The sequence below is a fragment of the Varroa destructor genome, unplaced genomic scaffold (genome assembly GCF_002443255.2).
Source record: "Varroa destructor unplaced genomic scaffold, Vdes_3.0 BEIS01000001.1, whole genome shotgun sequence".
In the NCBI taxonomy this organism is placed as follows: domain Eukaryota; kingdom Metazoa; phylum Arthropoda; class Arachnida; order Mesostigmata; family Varroidae; genus Varroa; species Varroa destructor.
The window spans coordinates 62,587,111-62,607,634 of NW_019211454.1; the positions used below are offsets into that span (position 1 = coordinate 62,587,111).

Below are 20,524 nucleotides of genomic sequence, written 5' to 3' on the forward strand. Positions count from 1 at the left end.
TTAATATTTCCTCTATTCAATCCAGTTAAGCTGCGATCTTGGAAGTTACATATTTCAAGCTATTTAACGTTCAAGTTGAGCAATGCATCTAGCCATTAGCCATCTTTATTTCTGCTACCAAAAATGTTATTATATGAAAATTTCTTTCCATAATGTAATTCAGCTAGCCGTGTTTTTTTTTTGTCGAGCATCAGATAAACCACCAATAACCTTTTATCAGCTATAAACACATTGTAATTCAAGCAACTATACCGAAGTAGCTATATTGTTACATTCACTGCTTACATTTACCCTAATTTAACATTGATAATCTGACAGTTGGTACAAGTGGGAAGAGGTCTTAAGGCAAACTATACGCCAGTGGTGTCCTTACATAGTTTTCCTCCACTGGAGATTACAGCGCTTAGATAAGTAAAAGATGAAAAAAAAAATGTGTTTTTTGGCCTTTTATATTAAATTATGTATTTTTTTCAAGCGTAAACATAATTATTTTCCTAAATTTTAATTTTTTAACTATTATCTATGGCCCAATGAAGTCGTGGTCCGTGCATGCTTTGATGACAAAAATGAGTTACTTGGGAGCATTCGCTTACTAAACACAGTGACCGACATGACTGGTACGCAAAGGGAAAAACGTTCGCTTTCATTGATCATACATGGAGAACAGTGTATAAACTGAGCTAAATTGTTTTCACATATTCGACATTTTCGCCAAATATCTTTTTAAATTGAATCGAAGACTATTATTTTAGATTTGACACAATTTTATCTTATCGTACACTTGTCGCCAGCTTTTGGTATCTTCCATGATGTCCAGGCTTACGCATTGTACATAAATCCGCAGATCAATTTATCCACTGTAATGCGATTACCTTGGAGACGCGTTAATGTTAGTAGTAAAGTAGAATAATGCGGCACGTCAAGATGAGATACGCAATCGTCCATGGCTGTTCTGTCTGTAAAATTGAAATGGTACAGAGTTATAGTGGTAAGGGAGGGTGTGCGAGGGTCGGTAAGGTGCGCGGTGAATCTCAGTGAAAGCCGTCGAGCAAGGCGTCAGGGATTCGGATCTAACTGGAATGTTCTCTCGGGCGTCGCGGCCTCGTCCGACCACAAAAAATCGGCATTGTAGGCCGTTAGTGTGTGTCTATACCTTTCGTTGTATGTTAGCTCGATGTGTCCGTGTACGTGTCCCGATCAGTCTGCAAAACACGGGCACTGACACATCTACAGCGAACTTCTTGCGTTCGCGGAGCACAGCCACTATTTTCGCACATCGTTCCTTCTACCGTTAATTCTTGTTACCCAACCTTCAAGAGGGACCGATATACAGAACCGAAGACTATATGCCGTAGAAAGATTCGTAGATAAAAAAAAAAAAGAAGATAAGCGACTCGTATGAGGGGTCTCAAGCTGGTCGTCTTGCAGCCGCGGCAACGAATGGAAGGAAAGCAAAGACCGACATCTTTTCTCGAATGGCATATTCGGAAAAGAGTGCAGCGTTTCGTCCGTTGTGCATTGTACCAGTTCCGAATGAACAGAGCGGAGCATCCTCTGTCAGCAATGGCTACAACAATAAACTAGATAGTGTATTCTATCTAGAATGTTAAAGTTGGGGCACAAGTGTCAGGCTCTTTTTATTATTTGTACAGCGAGTTTTCATAGACCCGCTTTTCCTTTGTAGTAATAAATAGTTGTATTTTCTTAATTCTTTCACTTGCCAAAATTCGTGCAGGACATTGTTATTAACCTCCATTAAACCATCCTTTCTAATATCCACGCAGCCCATGGCAGCCAAAAGCCTTATTCAGGCTCTTCCAATAGAAACGCTATAAAAAATTAAAGTTGCAATCAGCCCGTAGTTACTAGCAAAGGTTTTATGGTAGGTTTTACCCGTCTTGTTTAAAAGTAGTTGTCAGAAATACTTGACAATATATTAATGTGGACACATGTGAATGTGTTTTATGGCTGCATTTGCTTGGCGTGAATTTTTTAAATGTTACTGTAGAAAAATTGGAAAGACTAGTTTTAAGTATTTGGTAAATTTTTTTTAAACAAATGCTGTTTTTTACGTATTCTTTGTTACGTACGGAAAAAGAACTGACAATTGCGTCACAAAATTAGGCCGCTACATTCTTCGAATTTTTAATGCTAAATTACCCTGCTATCTCATATTATTATTTGTAAGAAGGCGTAATTGTGAAGAAAATCGTCGCTTCTATAATGATAATGATGAAGAATAATAATGATGAGCCTAATTTATCGTAAATTTGTTGCAGGAGTACCAGTGAATGGTCAGTAATACCGCAAAATGAAAATCTAACATGACTGCTTTTGTGAAAAGGGCATACTTGGAAAAATCGCTTCATTTTAGCGGTCATCATAGGCCATTTTCGGTGCGCTTGAAAGCACAACTAAAGAACCTTTACGTCCGCCCTTTCGCCTTGCCGGTTCGTCCGGATTGAGACCGAGCTGCAATTTCAAAAGATTTGCCTTGTTTCTAAACTAACGGTGACGCACTACAATGCAGGAGACGCACTGCTTCATCTTTCAAACTTACAAAACGATACAAATTGGCCATAGTGGTCATTGTATGATACGGCTTAGTAGAAAAAAAACAGCGCTTTTTACTATTACTTTTTCGCTCATGTTTATTTATTGATTCCTGGCTAAAACTCATTTGTATCTAGAATCCCATCAAAGGCCTCTTGTCAGGTCATGTATTTAGACGTTCTTTATTCACACGATTATGCTGCATACTATCTACGTGGCTCCAGAGTAATTTGACGTTCAAATATTAAAATTGTATTTGTTCCATCACAGTTATGTAAACATATAAAAATTGAGATTTATGTCACAAATTTATCGTCAAAGGCCGTAACAACATTTAGAACACTATCTGCATGCGAGTACTCCATTATTGCTATTGTATGTTAATGATATTTAGTGTATTACGAGATGTAGATCTGTTTTCTTTTGGTAGGGATAGACAAAAGGAAGGTTAAATCATAGGTAAATTCGCATCTTCATAATGCCTTTAGAGCAGATTTTAGCATGGATTTGCAGCGAATATGGTCAAAGTAAACAGTTAGCCCGTGTTTATCAGTCGCACTTTTGTGTTTACGCATCCGCATTGAGCATCTCATTTTCAGAAGGCACCGGTTAATCGACTGCTACTCCTCGGTGCCATCGCTCACGCAATCCCTCGCGCGCGTGTCGAATACCTCCCTTGGGCTCAATTGACAACACCACTGTATATTCATGGACTATAGCTATCTTCCCTTTCGTTGATAGTTTATATAGGTGTATATATGTATCATCACGTATGATGCAATGCTGCGTTTTTATGGGTGATTAATCATGCACGTATGTATACACACATGCGCACATATTTACATACGTGTATAACATCGCGCGCAACCCTTTTATCTTTTTCTTCTTTTACATCAGCTCACAACAATGTACGAATCATATAAAGGAAATCTGCCCTCAGCTCTTGCTTACCACAGCTTAGCCTTCAGGAGTTTTTCGCCGCTGTAAGCCAATCTTCTTTCATCCGATGTTCCCTTTTCTTCTTGCGTCAAATTTTCTTGACATGCATTATGATATTGGTGCTCCTAGCACCATAAACGCCCCAGCCACCGTCCTTCGTCATCCCGCTTTGACTTGCCCTGCTGCAGTCAGCACAACGGAGCAAGCACTGGCACGGTGCGCTATTAAGATATGCTTCCACTCAATTCTGACACGCGGTCTCGCACATACGTACGCAGATCCCCAAAAAAACCCACCCATTGAAATGTGTTGGAAGAATAAGGTAGGAGTGTCGGAATTTCTCCGCGTATCGTAATATATGACCTGATGGGGAAGCTTCGGAAAAAACTTAGTGAGTGTTTGGTCCTCTTCAGGGTGGTGGGGTGTTGGGAGGTTAACGTCAGCCCATTCGATAGGCCCATCGAGAGCAAGCGGGGGTAAGGACATCAGCGGTTATATGATGTTCACGCAATACAGCGCTCCGTCTATACTATTATCATTATTATTATATATGAAGCTGAACACTGAGCATTAGAGCACGCTGTTCGCGTTATTACACGGTCGTTTTCGTCTGCCTACCGATGCCACTCATCTGGTTTACAAGCTTCCACCTGTTTCAAGTTAAGGAAAGCCCCTAACAAACGTCAGCCTGACAAAGTCAATCAACGGTCTCACTATTTTGAATAGTCCGAGCACTCACGTAGTAAACAGCTGCCAACTATCGTTGAATTCGTCTTGCTTTATTACCCCGTTCTCAGATCAAAATGCAGAGATCTTTTTCGTATAGAACCAAAAAATGACACATGTATATACCGGGGCCAAAACTATGAAAAGGAATTCGATAGACATTTTGAATAGTATCTGTGTCTAGTTGTTTGCATATAGTAGTCTGGACTCCTCAAATGCGACAATGGCGGTCGATATAGTGAGAAGTGGTTAACGGTACCGACGTGGAGTTTCTTTGTATCTAGATTATCCGGTTGAGTGGCAGAAACTTGTAATATATATATATATGAGTTACGGTGAGTGGTCGAGATCGCCCTGCTCGTCCTGCGACACTGGCACTTTCGCAGATTCAGACGGGTGGACAATGGCGTGTCGAACGGCCAACGCGCGTTATGCGTTAGGATAGTATCCATTTCGCTGATGGCTTTCGTTTCACAATATTTCGTCCACCGTCGCCATTTTGTATGATAAGTAGATATGCAGGCCAAGCAGAATGGATGCGCAAATCCAAACGCACGATGACAACAATGGTCCGTCCACTTCTTCTCCCTAAAATCTCAACGTTGGTGGTGTCTATACTTTGTATGGTAAGTAGAGGTACAGGGAGCCAGCGTAGAAAGGACGTGCGAATCCAAACGGACAACGACGATATTGCCCTGGGAGGGACGGTATTACAATAAGGCTATATTCATGCGTGTTCGTTGGATGCACGCATCATAAATCGACTATACGAATTTTCCCTATACGCGGCACACAGGTTTACGATCGTTGTTCGTGAAACATAATCTATTTACTATGCTTATTTATGCTAGCTACTGCTGATGATGCTCCACATACGACTACGCTTCAGTATACAACGCGAAGAAATGTGCTGAAAAATCACAAAATCGTTTGCAAATGTGTTGTACATTTGGATTTGTAGAATGTAGATCTTTACGGTTACAAAAACAATTTTACTGAAATAATGGATTTATGACCTAACGTCTTTTACTGTCATTCATGTGGGATGTGTGAAAATAACTCAAATCGCAAATAGCGTATTTATCTACTTAAACTTGGAATACGCCTTTTGCACGTTAGTAATGCCAGCATGCTTTCGTATCGTCTTGCTGTGAAACTAAACCACTTGGTGATTAGTATTAATCGGTAGAAAAATTCCGGTACCTCTTGGTCTCTTTCCTGGAATCTTATGGTCTTAATCACAGAACTGAGTTAGAACGACATTTGTTCTTATCCAGCCGCCTTCAAATTCACGTCTCCTGGAAGTTGGTGATAACTACTGCTAGACTCCATTGAATCCACCACTTTTTTCAACTTCACCGGTCATTTTTACATTGAGAAATACATTTTGAGACGATCTGGATTTAGGCTGCACACAATTGCCCCTGGCGATTTTACACAGCCTATATTAGGTAGCGAGTATCAGATCACTGATCAGTGTAAATTTGTGTTTTCATTTCCACGGTATATATTTCGTTCAGAAGAGTACCTTTGATAGGGTAGATCACTCGAAAATATGAGACATCTAGACAATCGTCAGGCAATCGATCTTAAGTTTCGGTTAGGTAAAGTGAACTATTTTCATCAAACTGAAATTAATCAGTCCTTTTTTCCAAGTTCCACTACTCTGCAGAGGAATCACGTGGTTCTCTGTTGTTTCATGCTGTATTTGTATAGGCATCAAACAACACTCATCGAGGAATAAGGAACATCGAAGATCCTGGTGACCTAAAGACACATCGTTCATCAAAGACCTAATCTAATCACTTGTACTGCGAATCATCGTTCGAATGAGATGTAACAGTCAACTGTGAACCATGGCAGCCCGGTGGTGCCCTGATAAAGCCAAGCTTCTGCTAAGATCTAGGTAACAAATTTAACACTTTTTAAATAAACTTGATTCAAACATTACATCCATGTGAACGTCTCCAACTGTTGAAAACGAAACTGTTGATTAATGGTGCTGTTTTCTTCTGTTTTTGGTTGATACACCCCGTCATCCACATGTAGTGCAGAAAATAGGTAAATAAATAAATAAAGAAAAAAAGAATCCTGTCATCTTTTGGATAAACTCTGTCTCATTGGATCATAAAAAATCCCGGCATTAATACTCATTTGGATAGATTAGTTGTTTTATTGAAACTATTGCATTTATCCTCAACATACTTATGTAAATTATCATAACTCAGAAATTAAGTTCAGAAATTCTTTTTTTCTTTTCAAAGATTCTGCTGATTTGGCGCGCTTCAAAAGGGCTCTTTTTAGCGGTAAACTGTTTCACCGAATGCAAATATTAAATTTTGAAAATCATCTATTTAATTTTAGGCCGACAATCTGCATATGTAAAAGAAAAAAGTTATTTGAAAATTGATTATGTATTTGTGTGTTAAAGTATGCAATTTTGAAATTTTACACTTCAATTTAGTTAAATTTTAGAGATTTCGCGCTCAACTACCCGCAATTACCCCCGAATGTCACATAGTGACCATAAAACAGACAGGAAAACATAAAGTAGTACTATGTGCATTTATTTACAGTGTTCAGATAATTTAACTGATCAATGGCAGGTTAAAGAAATTCTAAGGGGAGCGTATTGCTTAGATCTTATTATGTCTTAAAACTGACCAGCCTAAATTCTAATCTAATTTTACTACCAGCGATTTAGCTATCTTTAATCTCAGCTAAAACAGAATTGTAAGCGTTAATATGGAAGCAGGCCAAGCGTGCCTGCGTGGAGATTATTGCTAGGACGAAATTAATTTGTGTTTATTTCACACTGTCGTTGTTACAGACCATCATGTACGTAACACTATAAACTGCTCTACGATGTTCGATACAGATTATAAACATAAAATGTATCTGCATATCCTACTAGTTGAGCTGGCGAACCAAAAAGGAATTGCGGTTCAAATTAGGACATATCGTGACATATAAAAGTAGTGGAATCAGGCCGAACTTAGAGGTTCAAAAAAGCAGAATCGCTCTGTCGTCTTCTGAAATCCCCAGGAACCTAAGTTAAGTTGACGGAGGGATAATATATTTAATATTTAACCATTTAGAAGTAATGAAGGGTAAAAGTTGAAAGTATTGAAGATACAAATTTAAGTTATATTTTGCTTACGATTTTTTTTCATTTTATATGACAAGTTGAAGGCCGACAATATATTCGTACATTGATCAGCCCTATTTATATGCTTTGATATGATTTTGTTATGTCCGCAAACCGTAACGTTTTTAAGCGGAAGCTATTTATGAACAACGGTAATATAGAAAATGAATTTCGATGGCAACGAGTTCATCTGCGTCAATGCATGCCACGTTGGACACGTCCAGGCGCTTCAATTAGAAAACGAAAAAGCTCACTCTGTGTTCAGGAGTCCTGCTTTTTACAATGGCCGGTGACGACGCTTCCAATGCCCTTCACTTTTCACTTGAGCCGGTCGCGATGCCGGTTCGAAAATAGAAAGGAGAGGTTATCAAAAATCGATTCCGACCGATACGTTCATCCAAGCAGTCGCATCCAATTGTGGCTTGGATGAATTTATTGACTATTTGTTGATATAAGAATAGAGCCCTCTTCAATGCATTGCGTGGGAGGCAGCAAGCGTGATGTGTGTGCATGTATTAATATTCAAAATCTAGTCAGCCACATGGTCAGATACTGGCTCTCTTTTCTGTTTTCCAAGAGACTGCGTTGCCTGTTTGTTCAGTTAGCTAAACGAGAAGCCTATGAGACCCGTCAGTCCCTTATATATTACCTCGTTCGACGGCCAAATGCCTTGATGGCCATGTGAAGCATACAACGTCATCTATTTTCTACGCATCTACCCTTTTTCCTTTTGCCTCTCTCCAGCTGTACATCCCTGACTTCGGGACAAGGCGTGATGCGTTACCATTGTGCACACTTCGTTGCTGGCACTTAACGAGCGCACAAAGTGTTAGCAAGGAAATGGTGTTTCTTATAGAAGGAAACTGACCTGAATAGCGAGGAAGCATATAAACGTATAAGTATAGCGTCGTTAAAAAATTAGGTCCACTAGATATCAAATTCAATTCATAGTCATTTGTATATTTTTGGTGCGCTTATATCATGGATGAATGGTGGATTCCCTGAATAAAAGACAGTGAATGATATTTAGGAAAAGAGTTCTCTAGAAAGGTGTCATGATTGATTTGCCAGTCCAAAACTTGCAGAACATAAAGAGTAACGAAATAGCGTGATAAGTGACTATCGTCGTAAAGTAACCCAAATATTACCCTTCCCGTATTCTACACCAAATAAAGTTGAGGAGCCTTTATGCGCCTCTTACTAGGTCTAACACATTTTTCAGGTCCCGCCGTGGCCAACACATATTTTCTATTTTTTGGTGTTCCATTGTGAAACCGTTTATATTAATGCAGAGAATTCGACGAGCGTACGCGGCAGTATTGAGAAACTAGACGTTGCCAGCTCGAACCGTACGGTGTACAGGCCGAAGAAGCCGGAATTAACGCTAGTATAGGTTGTTTTCTCATTCATGGGATTCAGTTCGAGGCGTCCCAAAATGGAAATCCATGGCGCTCGAACGTTGATTCGGAAAGGAGCCGCTGTGGGCTCACGGCATAAAATAGACATGCCCTAACGAGTGAAGCTTGTGTTCTAGAGATAGCACCCGATTCATGTGATTAACTCAAGCGATATTTTTTACGTACAATACTATGGACATGACAGGACAGTAGAAGCGTGCAAAAGCATAAGAGTGAGAGAGAATTATTACACAACGTGTACAATCAGGGGCAGGTCCGATGCAAGTTCCCAATCTTTAGGTTCCGTCTGTTGTGCCAGATGGTCGTCACCGTCGCCGGCGTATACTGCAATACCTGTTCGTGTATTTATTTGTAGAATAAATAAGGGTATTCAAAATGAGAAACAAGCTTAGATGAGTTAGGAACGATCCTTCTTTTCGCACTGATGCTACCTATTTTCTACAAAGGACTCGTGTCGCTGTTTACGTGTGGCAAAACAGGGAAGTTTGGCTGTTTCCAAACCAGTCAGTTACTAACATGGACTAGTGATTCTTATCGTGGAATGGTGTGATTTATGTTCGGAGAATGATTCTTATACGATGTGGAATCTTGTAAGTTTGGCAGGGAAATGAGATTATCTTAACTAGCTAATCCAATACTTAAAGTAGAGTTGTTGGAGAGGGAAAACGTAAAAATTTGCCTTCGTCCAACGATTTCCATTGAGGGTTATCTAAGAAAATTTAATTTGGAAAGCCGCCTGAAAATTGCAGCGCAGCTTGTCCGCGGTCATGAAGCAAGAGACAAATGAGGGGTTCACTGGTGATCTGCAGATAATTAGGCCTGCCACTGTGGTGATTAGTTAAACACTGCAGTAAATTGTGTATTTCACTGAATTCACGATGCGTTTTGGCAGTGATATCGTGCAGATTTCCCTTGCAGTAGCTAACAGTTCAGCCGCTCACATACAAGACACTTTTCACGAGAGAAAAATTCCGTCCGACCCTAACAATTTACCAGGTTTTTCACTAGCTGGGTAGCTGCGGTGTAGCAATGTAAATATAATGGTTTAAGTTTGTGGTCGGCGGTACGTTCCGTAAGAGTGTATATTTCCTTTTCGCAGGAAAACTTACTAGATACATAGCAGATATAAAAGTCGAAAGCTTGACTGGTCCTACGTATTGCCTGATCGATGTCGCTTATTGAATAGACCAACTAGTGGGGTGAAGGGAGGAAAAGATATGTTCATGTCTATTATTGCCAGCTACTTAACGTTGAGGCGAAACAGTAGGACAAATCGAACACAAAGACAAGTAAATGGGACTGTCAGCGGCCCATGATGCCACAATAAATAAGGGAGGCCGCTTAACGGAAATCGTCTTTGCGAGAAATCGACCCACTCGATTCTGATCGGAGCTCGACTACCACTAATGTTCTTCTGCTCCGGGACTTACTTAAGCTAACCTATTTGATCAGCCAATAGCGACTTCCTTCCACTTGTCTGCGTCTTCACATATGAGAAATCTTCTAGTCCCCAAAAGTAGGGAACTGGATGTAAAAAAATGCCACCTCCACACCGCTGTACATTAGTTGGTAGCCACCAGGTAGTTGGAGTGTGGCCTGAGATATTGTTATATACATACCGTTAACATCCCTATATAATCATACCACATTTACATAAAATTCATGAAATTAGTTGAGCTTTCCACTGAAACTTTACCTGCAAGCGTACAAAGCAGATTGCTTTGGCTACTAAAGCCTTGGATGCAGTAGACAGTAATGACCCCTTGCACCCTTCGCGACGATGGTTGTAGAGCGACTGCAGCTGATCCGATTTGCTAATGTGAAAATCATGTATATAATAAGCAATATTGCATTTCGTATTTTATTTTGAAAAACTGAAATTTACTGCATAAGCACAATTGTTTTTTAACGCTGTACGAAAGATGCGCGCCTGTAAATCGTATCTGTTTAATTGAACTGTGAATCAGATAGCGTTATAGTTACTTAAGTGTAGGTACTTCGTATGCATCCGAGATGCCAAAATGCTACGCGATTTCCAATATCAGTCATTTTCTAAGAGTGGCCTGTTAGAGGCACACCGACACCTCTTTTCATGACAGAATGTGTCACCTGCGGACAAAGCAAACCTCACCGCCTCAATTGCTTCAAATACTTAAAGAAACAAATTTCAAATAAACAAAGTACTTCGTCTTTGTCATGGAAGATTCGTTGCTTACAATTATTATAGATTATATATATTAGTACAATTAGAATTTTTATAGTTTCTGCGAAGGTTCATATATAATTCCATTTTGACCCTATGATGAAACAATGGAGTAAAGTGTTCTAAGCCAGCGTGGCGAGCTAAGTAGCTTGTTGCAGCCAGATGCGGACCAATACGAAACTCTGACATAATCATTTACCAGCAAATTTAGAATTTTAAACTGATCTAGTACTACCCAATATTTTTGTTATTACACATTCGAACTAACTTATTAATTATGTTTGGTTATTGTCGTTATTTTCAGTCTATCAACAGGAATTTCGCTTCTGAAGAATGCACTTTGAATAATAATTTTGAGCCGTCGGGCCACAGAGTGATAAGGCAGCGACGAACGTGAAGTTGATGGTAATGATGGCGTCCTTGATGGTTTTGATAAAGGTGTAAAAGTAAGTCGTATCTAATCGAGCTTGGATGAGGCGGACAACGCAGCCGACTCACGTCTCACCGAACCCTTTCACACCGGTAAAGAAAAGATCAGCGATGAACTAACACCCTTTCCTCTTTAGCGAACGCACGTAAATGCTGCATAGGGTGCCTTTGAAGGGCAACAGCCCCTCACGTTGGTGTTTCTCGCTCGTTCTACCCGTCTAGCTAGCTAGCCAGCCTATCCCTATCTTCTGCGGTTGCGGTCGATGCCAGAAAAGACGAGGCAAAAAGGACTGTTGTAGCTGTAATAGTAGCAGCAAGCATAACAGAAGTGAGCCTTTGAAGATGTGGCGAGGTGAACAGTGTACAACAAGCGACAGTAACATCCTTCACAAAGACCGGTTGAGAAAGGGCCTTCAGTATAAGGAGGCAGAAGCAGGACGAAGATGGCAATGGTGGAAGAGGGGTTAGCGAAAGAAAAACGAAGGGCTCCTTGCCGATGCTTCCGACCAACGGCCTGGCTACACCGTTCTCCGTTGTTTGCTGTAGCTGCTGTCGTATCCGTTGCCGCAGCAAGGAATCTGTCCTGTCAGACAGTTACCGGTCAGAAGCTCCCTCCCCTGTCCTCGTGTCATGGTGTCGTGCCGGCAGTTCTCGTACTCTGGACAGCTCTATTCGAGCCTCTAGCGGCAACTCTACGAGCAGCGGCGGTGAAGAACGAACCTTTAGTTACTTAGGGACGCGTAAACGCACCCCCACCTTCAATGGCAGTGCTCAGCCTCTGGTGTCAGTATCATACACACATACGGTTGAAAGCAGAAGCAGCAAGCCCGCCCAGTAGTTTGCTTGAGAGGCGTTTCTTTTTCCTTCCTCTAATGATTCTTCTGTACCTATTCGGCCGCTATATCTGACATTTTCCTTTGTGTATATGCCCACGAACGTCAGTCACCGGTTCTATGGCATGGGCTGACACGTAGCCTAAGACCGTAGAAACTGACGTTTCTGACCATTATGGCTCCAGAAGTGTATTTTTCTCTAAAAGCCCACGTATCACTATGGCCTGACCATGCGTATCTAAAAGGATTTTACCCTTCGCTTACGGTTAGCAGCGCTACGACTCGGAAGACGAAGGATTCACGAAGGAGACGATGCCGGAACTTTTGGTAAGCAAGTGTAGAGGTACGAATCGTGACAAGAGTTCACAATGATAATAGACTTCAAAAATTTACTTGGCTGTTTACTGCGCCGTAGTCGAAAAGGTTCGTTTGGTGTCCTTGTTGCAGCTGCTGTTGCTATTGGTTTTTGCATGAAGTCGATGAAGACGGTTCGGGTGCAAAGGGCGAAGTTCCGTAACACGAAAATGTAAATGACAAACAGATAAACAGGATTTATCCATAACAGGTAAATCAAGCATATAGGTGCCAAAAAACACGTTTTGTAAAGCTATCCCTACCAGCGAATATGACTGGCACGCCAAGTTGTTTACTTGGTATCGACGATTATCAAATTAATTGTCATCTGTTTGACATGCACTCATACGGGTCGATGATCGCACCATTCCGTGCAAGATGCTATTTAATGTCAAAATCGACTCACTGCGGTATGCTCCTGCAGTCGCGAATAAAAAAAGTCTTGTGGAATATTTATATTATGACTACGTGCGTTTTGGATTTCACCGACTTTTGTGGTAGAGATGGGTATCCAACGCCCTCCTTGAGTCGCTTCTTCAGATTCACCTAATCAGCATCTGAGGATATCGCCCTATGGCGTAGAGAAAATATACGTCCAGTCACGGATTTATCTAAACATCAGCTCTTACGTAATGCAGTTTATATGATGAGTCCAGTCGTTGGTAGTGTGTCATTGAGCGCATATAAGGGTGTACAGTCGGTCATCTTCGTTGCGACCGATCGCTATTAACAGCGATTAATTGAATTACTAAAGCATCATTAATTTTACTAGAATGAAAATACTTTTCTATGTCTTAATCGCTCTTCCGATGCCGCGAATTGTAGAAACAAATTGTGAAACACTGACGCTAGAGACGAAATTCAAAGCTTTGGGGGGATAGGCTCGATTTAATGGTTGATCGACCTAAATTTCATTGAGCAGCTCCCAAATACTTGAATCATTCTCGATGCCATTGAAGAGCTACGAGCACCTGGTTTACTGAGGAGCCCGACATCTCGTTACATCGTCAGACATTTCTTATATACTCAAAGACCGAAGCCGGATAGTGTTTCCAGTCCTATGAAAACCTGTAGCGGGCCATCAAAAGCGCTGCACAATCTATGTTAATAAGGAAAGTTAATCACTGTTCAAAAAAAAAAGTTAAGAAAACCAGTCTTTGATCCTATGCTAAGGCTGTAATTAAAAAATGTGCGCTTAATTAATTAGAAGTCAGCTGATGTTATTTCGGGAAACGATTTGTTAAGTAAGTAAACCGATGCCATTACCAGATTGAAATGAGCTTTCGCAGCCTAAGTGCATCGATATATTATGGATATATCTATGCGTTTATAGACCACGTATGTATGCTAAACTAAAGATTAAGACGTAATGCTATACGTACGTTTCGATCTTGGTTATGCAGAAGCTGATTCACTTTAACAGCTGAAGAAATTATGCAATCATCTCTGTATGTCAATGCAAGAATCTCGATATCGCACATGTAATTCTTATTCTATTATATTATTTAAGAGGTACCCATCTGACCTACCTCCTTCACTACAAAGATCAGCCACGGTTGGTTTCGGCCACTAAACCTCCTTCAACGGCATTTCCTGTTGGCCCTGATTAAGCCATCTTTATCGGCTCAAATTCTACACTATCGATCGTAATGAGACATAAAGCCGTTTGTTTTTCACGTTTTGGCGTATGTTAGACTCGTGGGCTGTTAAACGAAACGTTAGTCAGTATTGTTATGGTTGACAAACTGGCAATGCTACTCGTCCACCAGATGGCGCTTAACCGATAAATTATACACCCGTGTTTCAATGATACGCTATCTGTCAGAAGACTTTTTAGGTATTTTTATGCACGAACATATCACTCATGTTAATAGCGTATATTTCAAATAGTACTAGTTTGATGTTACTGCAAATTATGTTTGTTGTTGTGGCGTCATAATTAGTTTACCAGACATCATGACCATGAGTAGCCGTGCGTTGCGCGCGTACAAAGAAGATTCAGTGATCCAATTCAGTAAATACCAGTTTTATTGTACGTTTCAAGTGTAGGAACTTCATGTATAAAACATCTAACAAGCAGTTAGAGAGAAACAAATTCGCGCAATTGTTGCTCTAACTGGACCCTAGGCTTTCTAGGTTCTACGTGAAGAATAAGTTCTTTTCCTTCATGCTGTAAGCGCATCGCTCAGACCAACCGTTAGCCCCTTAAAACTTGCTAAAAAGTGAAATGAAGATGGATAACGCAACGTATTTTTCGGACATATCACTTTTAATGTGACAGGCATAGAGCTCTGTGACAGAGGATTGCCCTCGAGTTGTTTTCATGCCATCATAAAGTACGCAACACTGACGAAAGGGAGCGCTACGTTCTCTGACGAGCCGCAACGATGAAACGGCACCATTCGTACCCTAAGTCCGTGTGACTGCCTACCAAATCGTAAGCTTTCAATTGAAGTTTGTATAGTGTTTTCTTCCTTATAGCCCTCAACAGCTTATCCCTTGCGGACCCAGGGAGCCACGTCAGACGGCTGCTAACATAGGACGGGTCAGGAGCCACTAAATTTACTGCACTCATATCTAACTCCCATTGTGATTGTTTCAATTGTCACCCGTAACTTAGTTAGGCTTTCAGCGTGTTTTTGTAATTGCCATTAATAACGTATACCTCAGGGATACAAAGTTACTCAACGATCAGCACTGCATCGCTGCAGCTTGACCTGGTTAAGTTACCGGCTTATTATTGTAAAGCGTTCATGAAACCGATTATCTGTCAGCTTATTTTCTGCAGTATCTAGTACTGGCTACCGTGACCCATTCATTCCGATACCGTACGCATATAAATTGCTTGAAGACTATTTAAGGCCTATTGTGTCAATGCTGCGTGCATTGGTTTCGGAAACATAGACAAAAGCCTGTAGTGAACAAACATTCGCATTTCTAATCAGACCATCATAGTACAAACATTAAAGAATGGGAAATCAATTAAGATTCTGAGAGTAATGATCTCCATGGATGACACTTTGGATATCATAAAACGAGCTACATGCTAGGTGCAGCTCGGTCTTGCTGGTAAGCCTATATTGAAAATGCAATACATCGATAAACTCACTATACCTACTTACTCAGTAAGCTTAAGTATAGGCAGGCTAGAGAAAAGCCAGTTGTCTGCGGTTGTCAGCCGGAATTTATCTGTTTAATGTAGGCAATTTGAAATTGCAATATTGGAGCTGTTTACTCGGAGTAAGCAAGAGGCGTGTGTCCTACGAGCCTGCAAAATAAAAGTCTCACAAGTGATCAAACTAACTAATGCAAAGACTACAACAGTACTTTACTAAAGATTATAATAGTATAGATTGATTACACGCGGCTTTTACCATCAACGGTACGGGCGCGTTTCCAATGCAGTAACTATGCTACGGCGTTTGCGCATAAAGAACGGCAATTCGGGCAATATACTGATGCATTTCGAATTTGATGGAAATTGCCTAAAACATGGAAAAACTCACCAAACACTTAATAGGAATCGAATCGAGCTATTCATAGAACAGGTAGACCTCCCTCTTCGTCCATTTACGTTTCCTGGGTAGCCGTTCATTGTAGGCATCCACGCACCCTATGCCATAAGCCATAGAAGAGACGTTTTAGCTGATTTTGAATAATATTTGAGTTGATGTAGTCGTATTCCGAAATGCCGTAGATCTTTGCTACCAAAAAGTCCGTTTTAGTTAGTGCGTTTTGGAAATATCTTCGAGTAACTCTATTTCTGTATGCGTTTCTGCTTTTGAACGTTTTTTTTTAGGTTAGGGATAGGTGCATGATCGATCCTAAAGCCATAATATACCCTGAGCGGCAACGTTGTGGTTGGTTTGCGCAACATATGTCGGGAATGCGTGTTGCGTGTGTCAACTGAAACCCACAAATTAAACTATTAAAGGGGTACTGAAGGTTAATAATGGGACAAGCATGTGGATAAGGTGTCTTAAGCCTAAGCATTTTGAGGCTTAGCTGATAGACGGCGATATAGATATATATAGAGAGAGAGATAAAGAGTACTGCTATATCCTGAAAATGTTTTGTGGTTATGCCATTCATTAACGTATTGATTGCTATCATAAAAGCTGCGTATCCGAATTTGATTTAACGTACGTGAATAATAGCTCTTATCAAAACAAAGATAGGCCATAAGAAATACACGCGTATCGGAAGCGTTCAGTCGACATAATTGTGCCACTGGGTTCGGAAAATATCCGAAAGCATCCGAACGGGTCAAACTCAAAACATCAAGAGTTTGAAGCTTTTTATCCACTGCTTGCTAAGTACCTTTTCAACTAGATAGATTATTTGAAAGAAAACTTCATTTGCTTCCTAATGTTGCAAGTCCGCATTTTAGTGCGCATTCACTATCTGACATTGCCTGATAGTGAATGCATTAAAATATCCAGTTTCGTTTGATCATCCCCCCTTGATCCCTCCATAATCGCTCGTGTCCAATATTCCAGCATCAGGGCACTCTCCGAATTAATTTTGCGATATACGCGCTCCGCCTTGTCTGGGTGTACGGTTACGACCGTGAATCAAAAGTGGCGCCGTGTTTAGAAGACGGGGTGGATAAGTATCAGTGTGAATGGACTAAAGTCAGAAAGTGGAAAGGCGCAACTGACCATAGCTTAGTTGTGCGTAGCGTCTCCGGCGCAATTCCGTTGACTTTCCTAGACTTCTGTTACTCACGCATCCCGGCGCCCATTTCGCATCTACTGGCTTTATAAAGTCTGCAGCTGAATGCGGTCTTCTAGCACCGCTGGGACTGATGGCTAGCAGGTCGTGTGCGTGGCAAACGGTAACGCGTAGAGAATAAATTTACCGGTCGATACCGCGCCCCGGTGTTTCCGGCGGGCTCTCATGCTTGAGTGCTTTACTCTAACAACGAATTCCAGACAGACGAAAAGCATAGATGTTCGTCCTGCTGTCAGTTAGCTAGCTTTCCCCTGGGTCCCATCCGGAACGTCGCGAATCCGCATGACTGCCAGACACCCTTCAGTGCGATAGTGGCGCCCTCTAATAGCAGTTGCGTGTGCCTCGACAGATGCTGTAGAAACGGGCGCATTTCGAGCAGAGCATATCCCAGTACCGTAACCGGGTCGGCTTTTTTCGTCGACGTTAGGATCCGCTTTCGTTAGTCGGCAACTTTTGTCGGGTCAGTCGGGCGGACCGGTTGTTGAGAAGTGGTCTTATAATTAGTCTCAACCAGATGGGAACAGCCAGTGAAGCATTGAATTTGCGAGTACAGAGCTCCGGCTAGGGAAACAGTCCTAGATGGCTGATCGAGGAATGTTGGGAAAGACTTGCACGCGAGCCTGAGTCGGAGCGATACACTTCGCAGCATTCACTTCTGGTGGACTGGTGGAAGCGCTAGTGTCCACCAGGCTAACCAAACAATACAAGTCAACGCGAATGACGTTCGAGTGAATGCGTCCTACGTGTTAGCGAGTATTAGTGCTGTTTTATTCGACGGTTCCACTTTTCGTATTCGAGTACTACTGTTCCCATGATGCGGTCTCTGATTTTATTTCAGTCGCTGTTAACTATACGTGCTTATGCCACATCGTTTCCGTTTCACTTTTAACCACTCTGTGCAGTAAGTAGGCAAAACGAACGGTTGAACACCAAATTTCAGTCTGTGCTGGGGATAGTTTGGGTGTTTAAAGTATAAGTTTGTCGAAGTGACAGCGCCACTACTCGTCATTGGACAAGTCACTTAGGAAGGAATGAGGCTCGAAGCGATGCAGGGAGTTAAAGTTAAGGTTTGTATTGCGCGTGTGTGCGTAAATCAAGTAAGAAGCTGTCTGATTCCTTAAGAGCAACGGCAGTTCCTGCTCAATTAGGTTGTACGCCAAAATATCTTCCTCGTTCGTCAGCAACGATCCTTCGTCCGTTAGTTTGTTGCTCCTTTATGGTTTCCGTCATCCCTTTGGCGAAGATTTTCAAGATGGTTATCGAGAGGTTGCTGCGGGTTGACACGACTCAGCACAACCGCATTAGTAAGATACCTCGGGAAGAAGCACATTAGACCAACAGTGTGACTAGTGTATCCAGGTGAACGGTATGCAGTGCAGATGAAAAGAACGGCTGCTTCGGCTCGGCAACAGTGCTGCCACAACGCCAACAGCCTTTCTGAAGTTTGTTGCCGTTTAGTTAATCCGCTTGGTGGAGCTATAAGGGATGGGGATCTCGTGGTCGTAGCTAGCTAGATGAAATCGGAAACGACGGTTCGAAAGAGGAAAGCTACGCGGGAGAAAGCTCCAATGGATGTAAATCGGCCCCCGAAGGGCGAGTGTGTAGAAGCTTCGTCATCTTCACATACACACAGTCAGTGAAAACGAGCAACATTTAACCACTTGCAAACACATGCCCCACTTGCGAGCACGTAGAGGGACATCGCTTATCGTGCACATAGCGTACACACACACATACACATATATTTATAGAATTTGGGCAGTAAAGCAGAAGCTGCAGTGAGGCGAATCGGTACCTTGTTTTAATGCGCATATTAAATATAGCTGAAGTTTCAACGTATACCGTACAGCTTTAACGAGTACTGTATAGAAGACCTAACGCTATTTTACACTGTTTACCTCTTTAACAATTTTTTTAGTAAAAAAATGAACTAAATATTTATAACATCGTAGCGATTAGCTTTTCAGCTCAGCCATTTCTAATTAATTAAAGGAGCTACACTAAGAGGCAAGTTAGTAAAATAAGCGAGGGTATTGCTTCTTTTCAACTAGATTTTTAAGCTTACTCATAAGATGGCTATGGCATCATCCGTTTCGCACGCATCAAATATGGCTTACTTTTATTCTGAGTCGACTCTCGCTAAACCACCAGCCTAATCCCCGTATTGTGTCCTCCAGCAGGTTTCGTCAGTTTCAGACAAAAACCTCCCATTGACTAAAGTGGCCACCCACTTTAAGCTTCGACAAGGGGAACATAAAGACAAGGGTCTTGTCATAGATTGTAACTCCTGTGCCAGAGCGACAATTTTAACAACATTAGCGACGAAAGCGCTGGAAACGACAAATTAGTTATCTAGATAGATTTATTGAAATTCAAAATCGTAAGACTTCTAAATCGTCTGAACTTCGACGCACCAATTCGAGGCATTTCTATCCAAAGATCATGTAGTCAAAAAGAAGGGCTAATCTGAACAGGTATCGTGTGCCTTGTTGGTGAATAGTGGAACTGATCTACGCTGCTATGCCGCACGCTTCGACTCTTTTTGCCTATGTCAGCAGGGAGACAAGGTTAAGTCATTTCTTCACCAAGACCCACACAGGAAACGGACGAACGTAAACGGGGTTCAAGAAAGGCATAGAGAGTGGGAGCGAACGAAGGAGATCGAAAGAACCAGACTTCATTTTTCTCACGACATTTTAGCTCCCCGCATGGATTTTTCCCTGCATCGCCCCTGCTTCTTCCCTTTTGCAGATCCAATTTCCATCGGTTACCTTCGTCGTCCCCCATCATTCTGTTCATCGTCATTTTGCCGCTACTACGGCGGTCACGAACACATTGCCGATCATTGCGAACACTTCTCTCACAATTTTTCATTTTCTTTATCTCATATACGGCTCCCTCCTCCTTGTACTTGTATACCTCACTTTTTCCAAAAGCTTGCCAAAATTTTGCTACTTGTCTGCCAGACTCCACTCTCTACCTTCCAAAGAATTCCATCGTGTTTCCGCGGTCTGCTTCTGTGTATTCTTGTTCTCCTGTGTAACTTGCTCAATACATTCATTCGCCGTGGTCACAGCGGCAGACAAACCGAAAGAGAAAGGAAAAGGATTGGCAAGGTGAGGAAGAAACCGACAGGCCTTCCTAGGGCCTGAGGTCGATAGGACATCCTAAATCAGCCTCCAAACCT

At 41.6% G+C, this 20,524-nt stretch overlaps 1 protein-coding gene across 15 annotated transcripts in view; it reads left to right on the forward strand.

Annotated features, from left to right (window-relative positions):
* The first annotated feature begins 5,964 nt into the window (after positions 1-5,964).
* LOC111252492 (uncharacterized) overlaps positions 5,965-20,524 on the forward strand; it is a 115,239-nt gene continuing 100,679 nt past the window's right edge. For 3 of the 15 annotated variants that reach the window (XR_015319740.1, XR_015319743.1, XR_015319745.1), the window contains exons 1-2: positions 5,973-6,124; positions 11,292-12,576. Coding sequence is in view for 1 of the 15 variants with exons in the window: in XM_086978312.1 (XP_086834438.1) it covers positions 12,562-12,592 (31 nt within the window). In the remaining 14 variants the exon portion in view is untranslated. Of the gene's footprint in view, positions 6,125-11,291; positions 12,593-20,524 lie in introns of all 15 variants that reach the window. The other 12 variants (XR_015319744.1, XR_015319746.1, XR_015319747.1 and 9 more) reach the window with 8 other exon arrangements.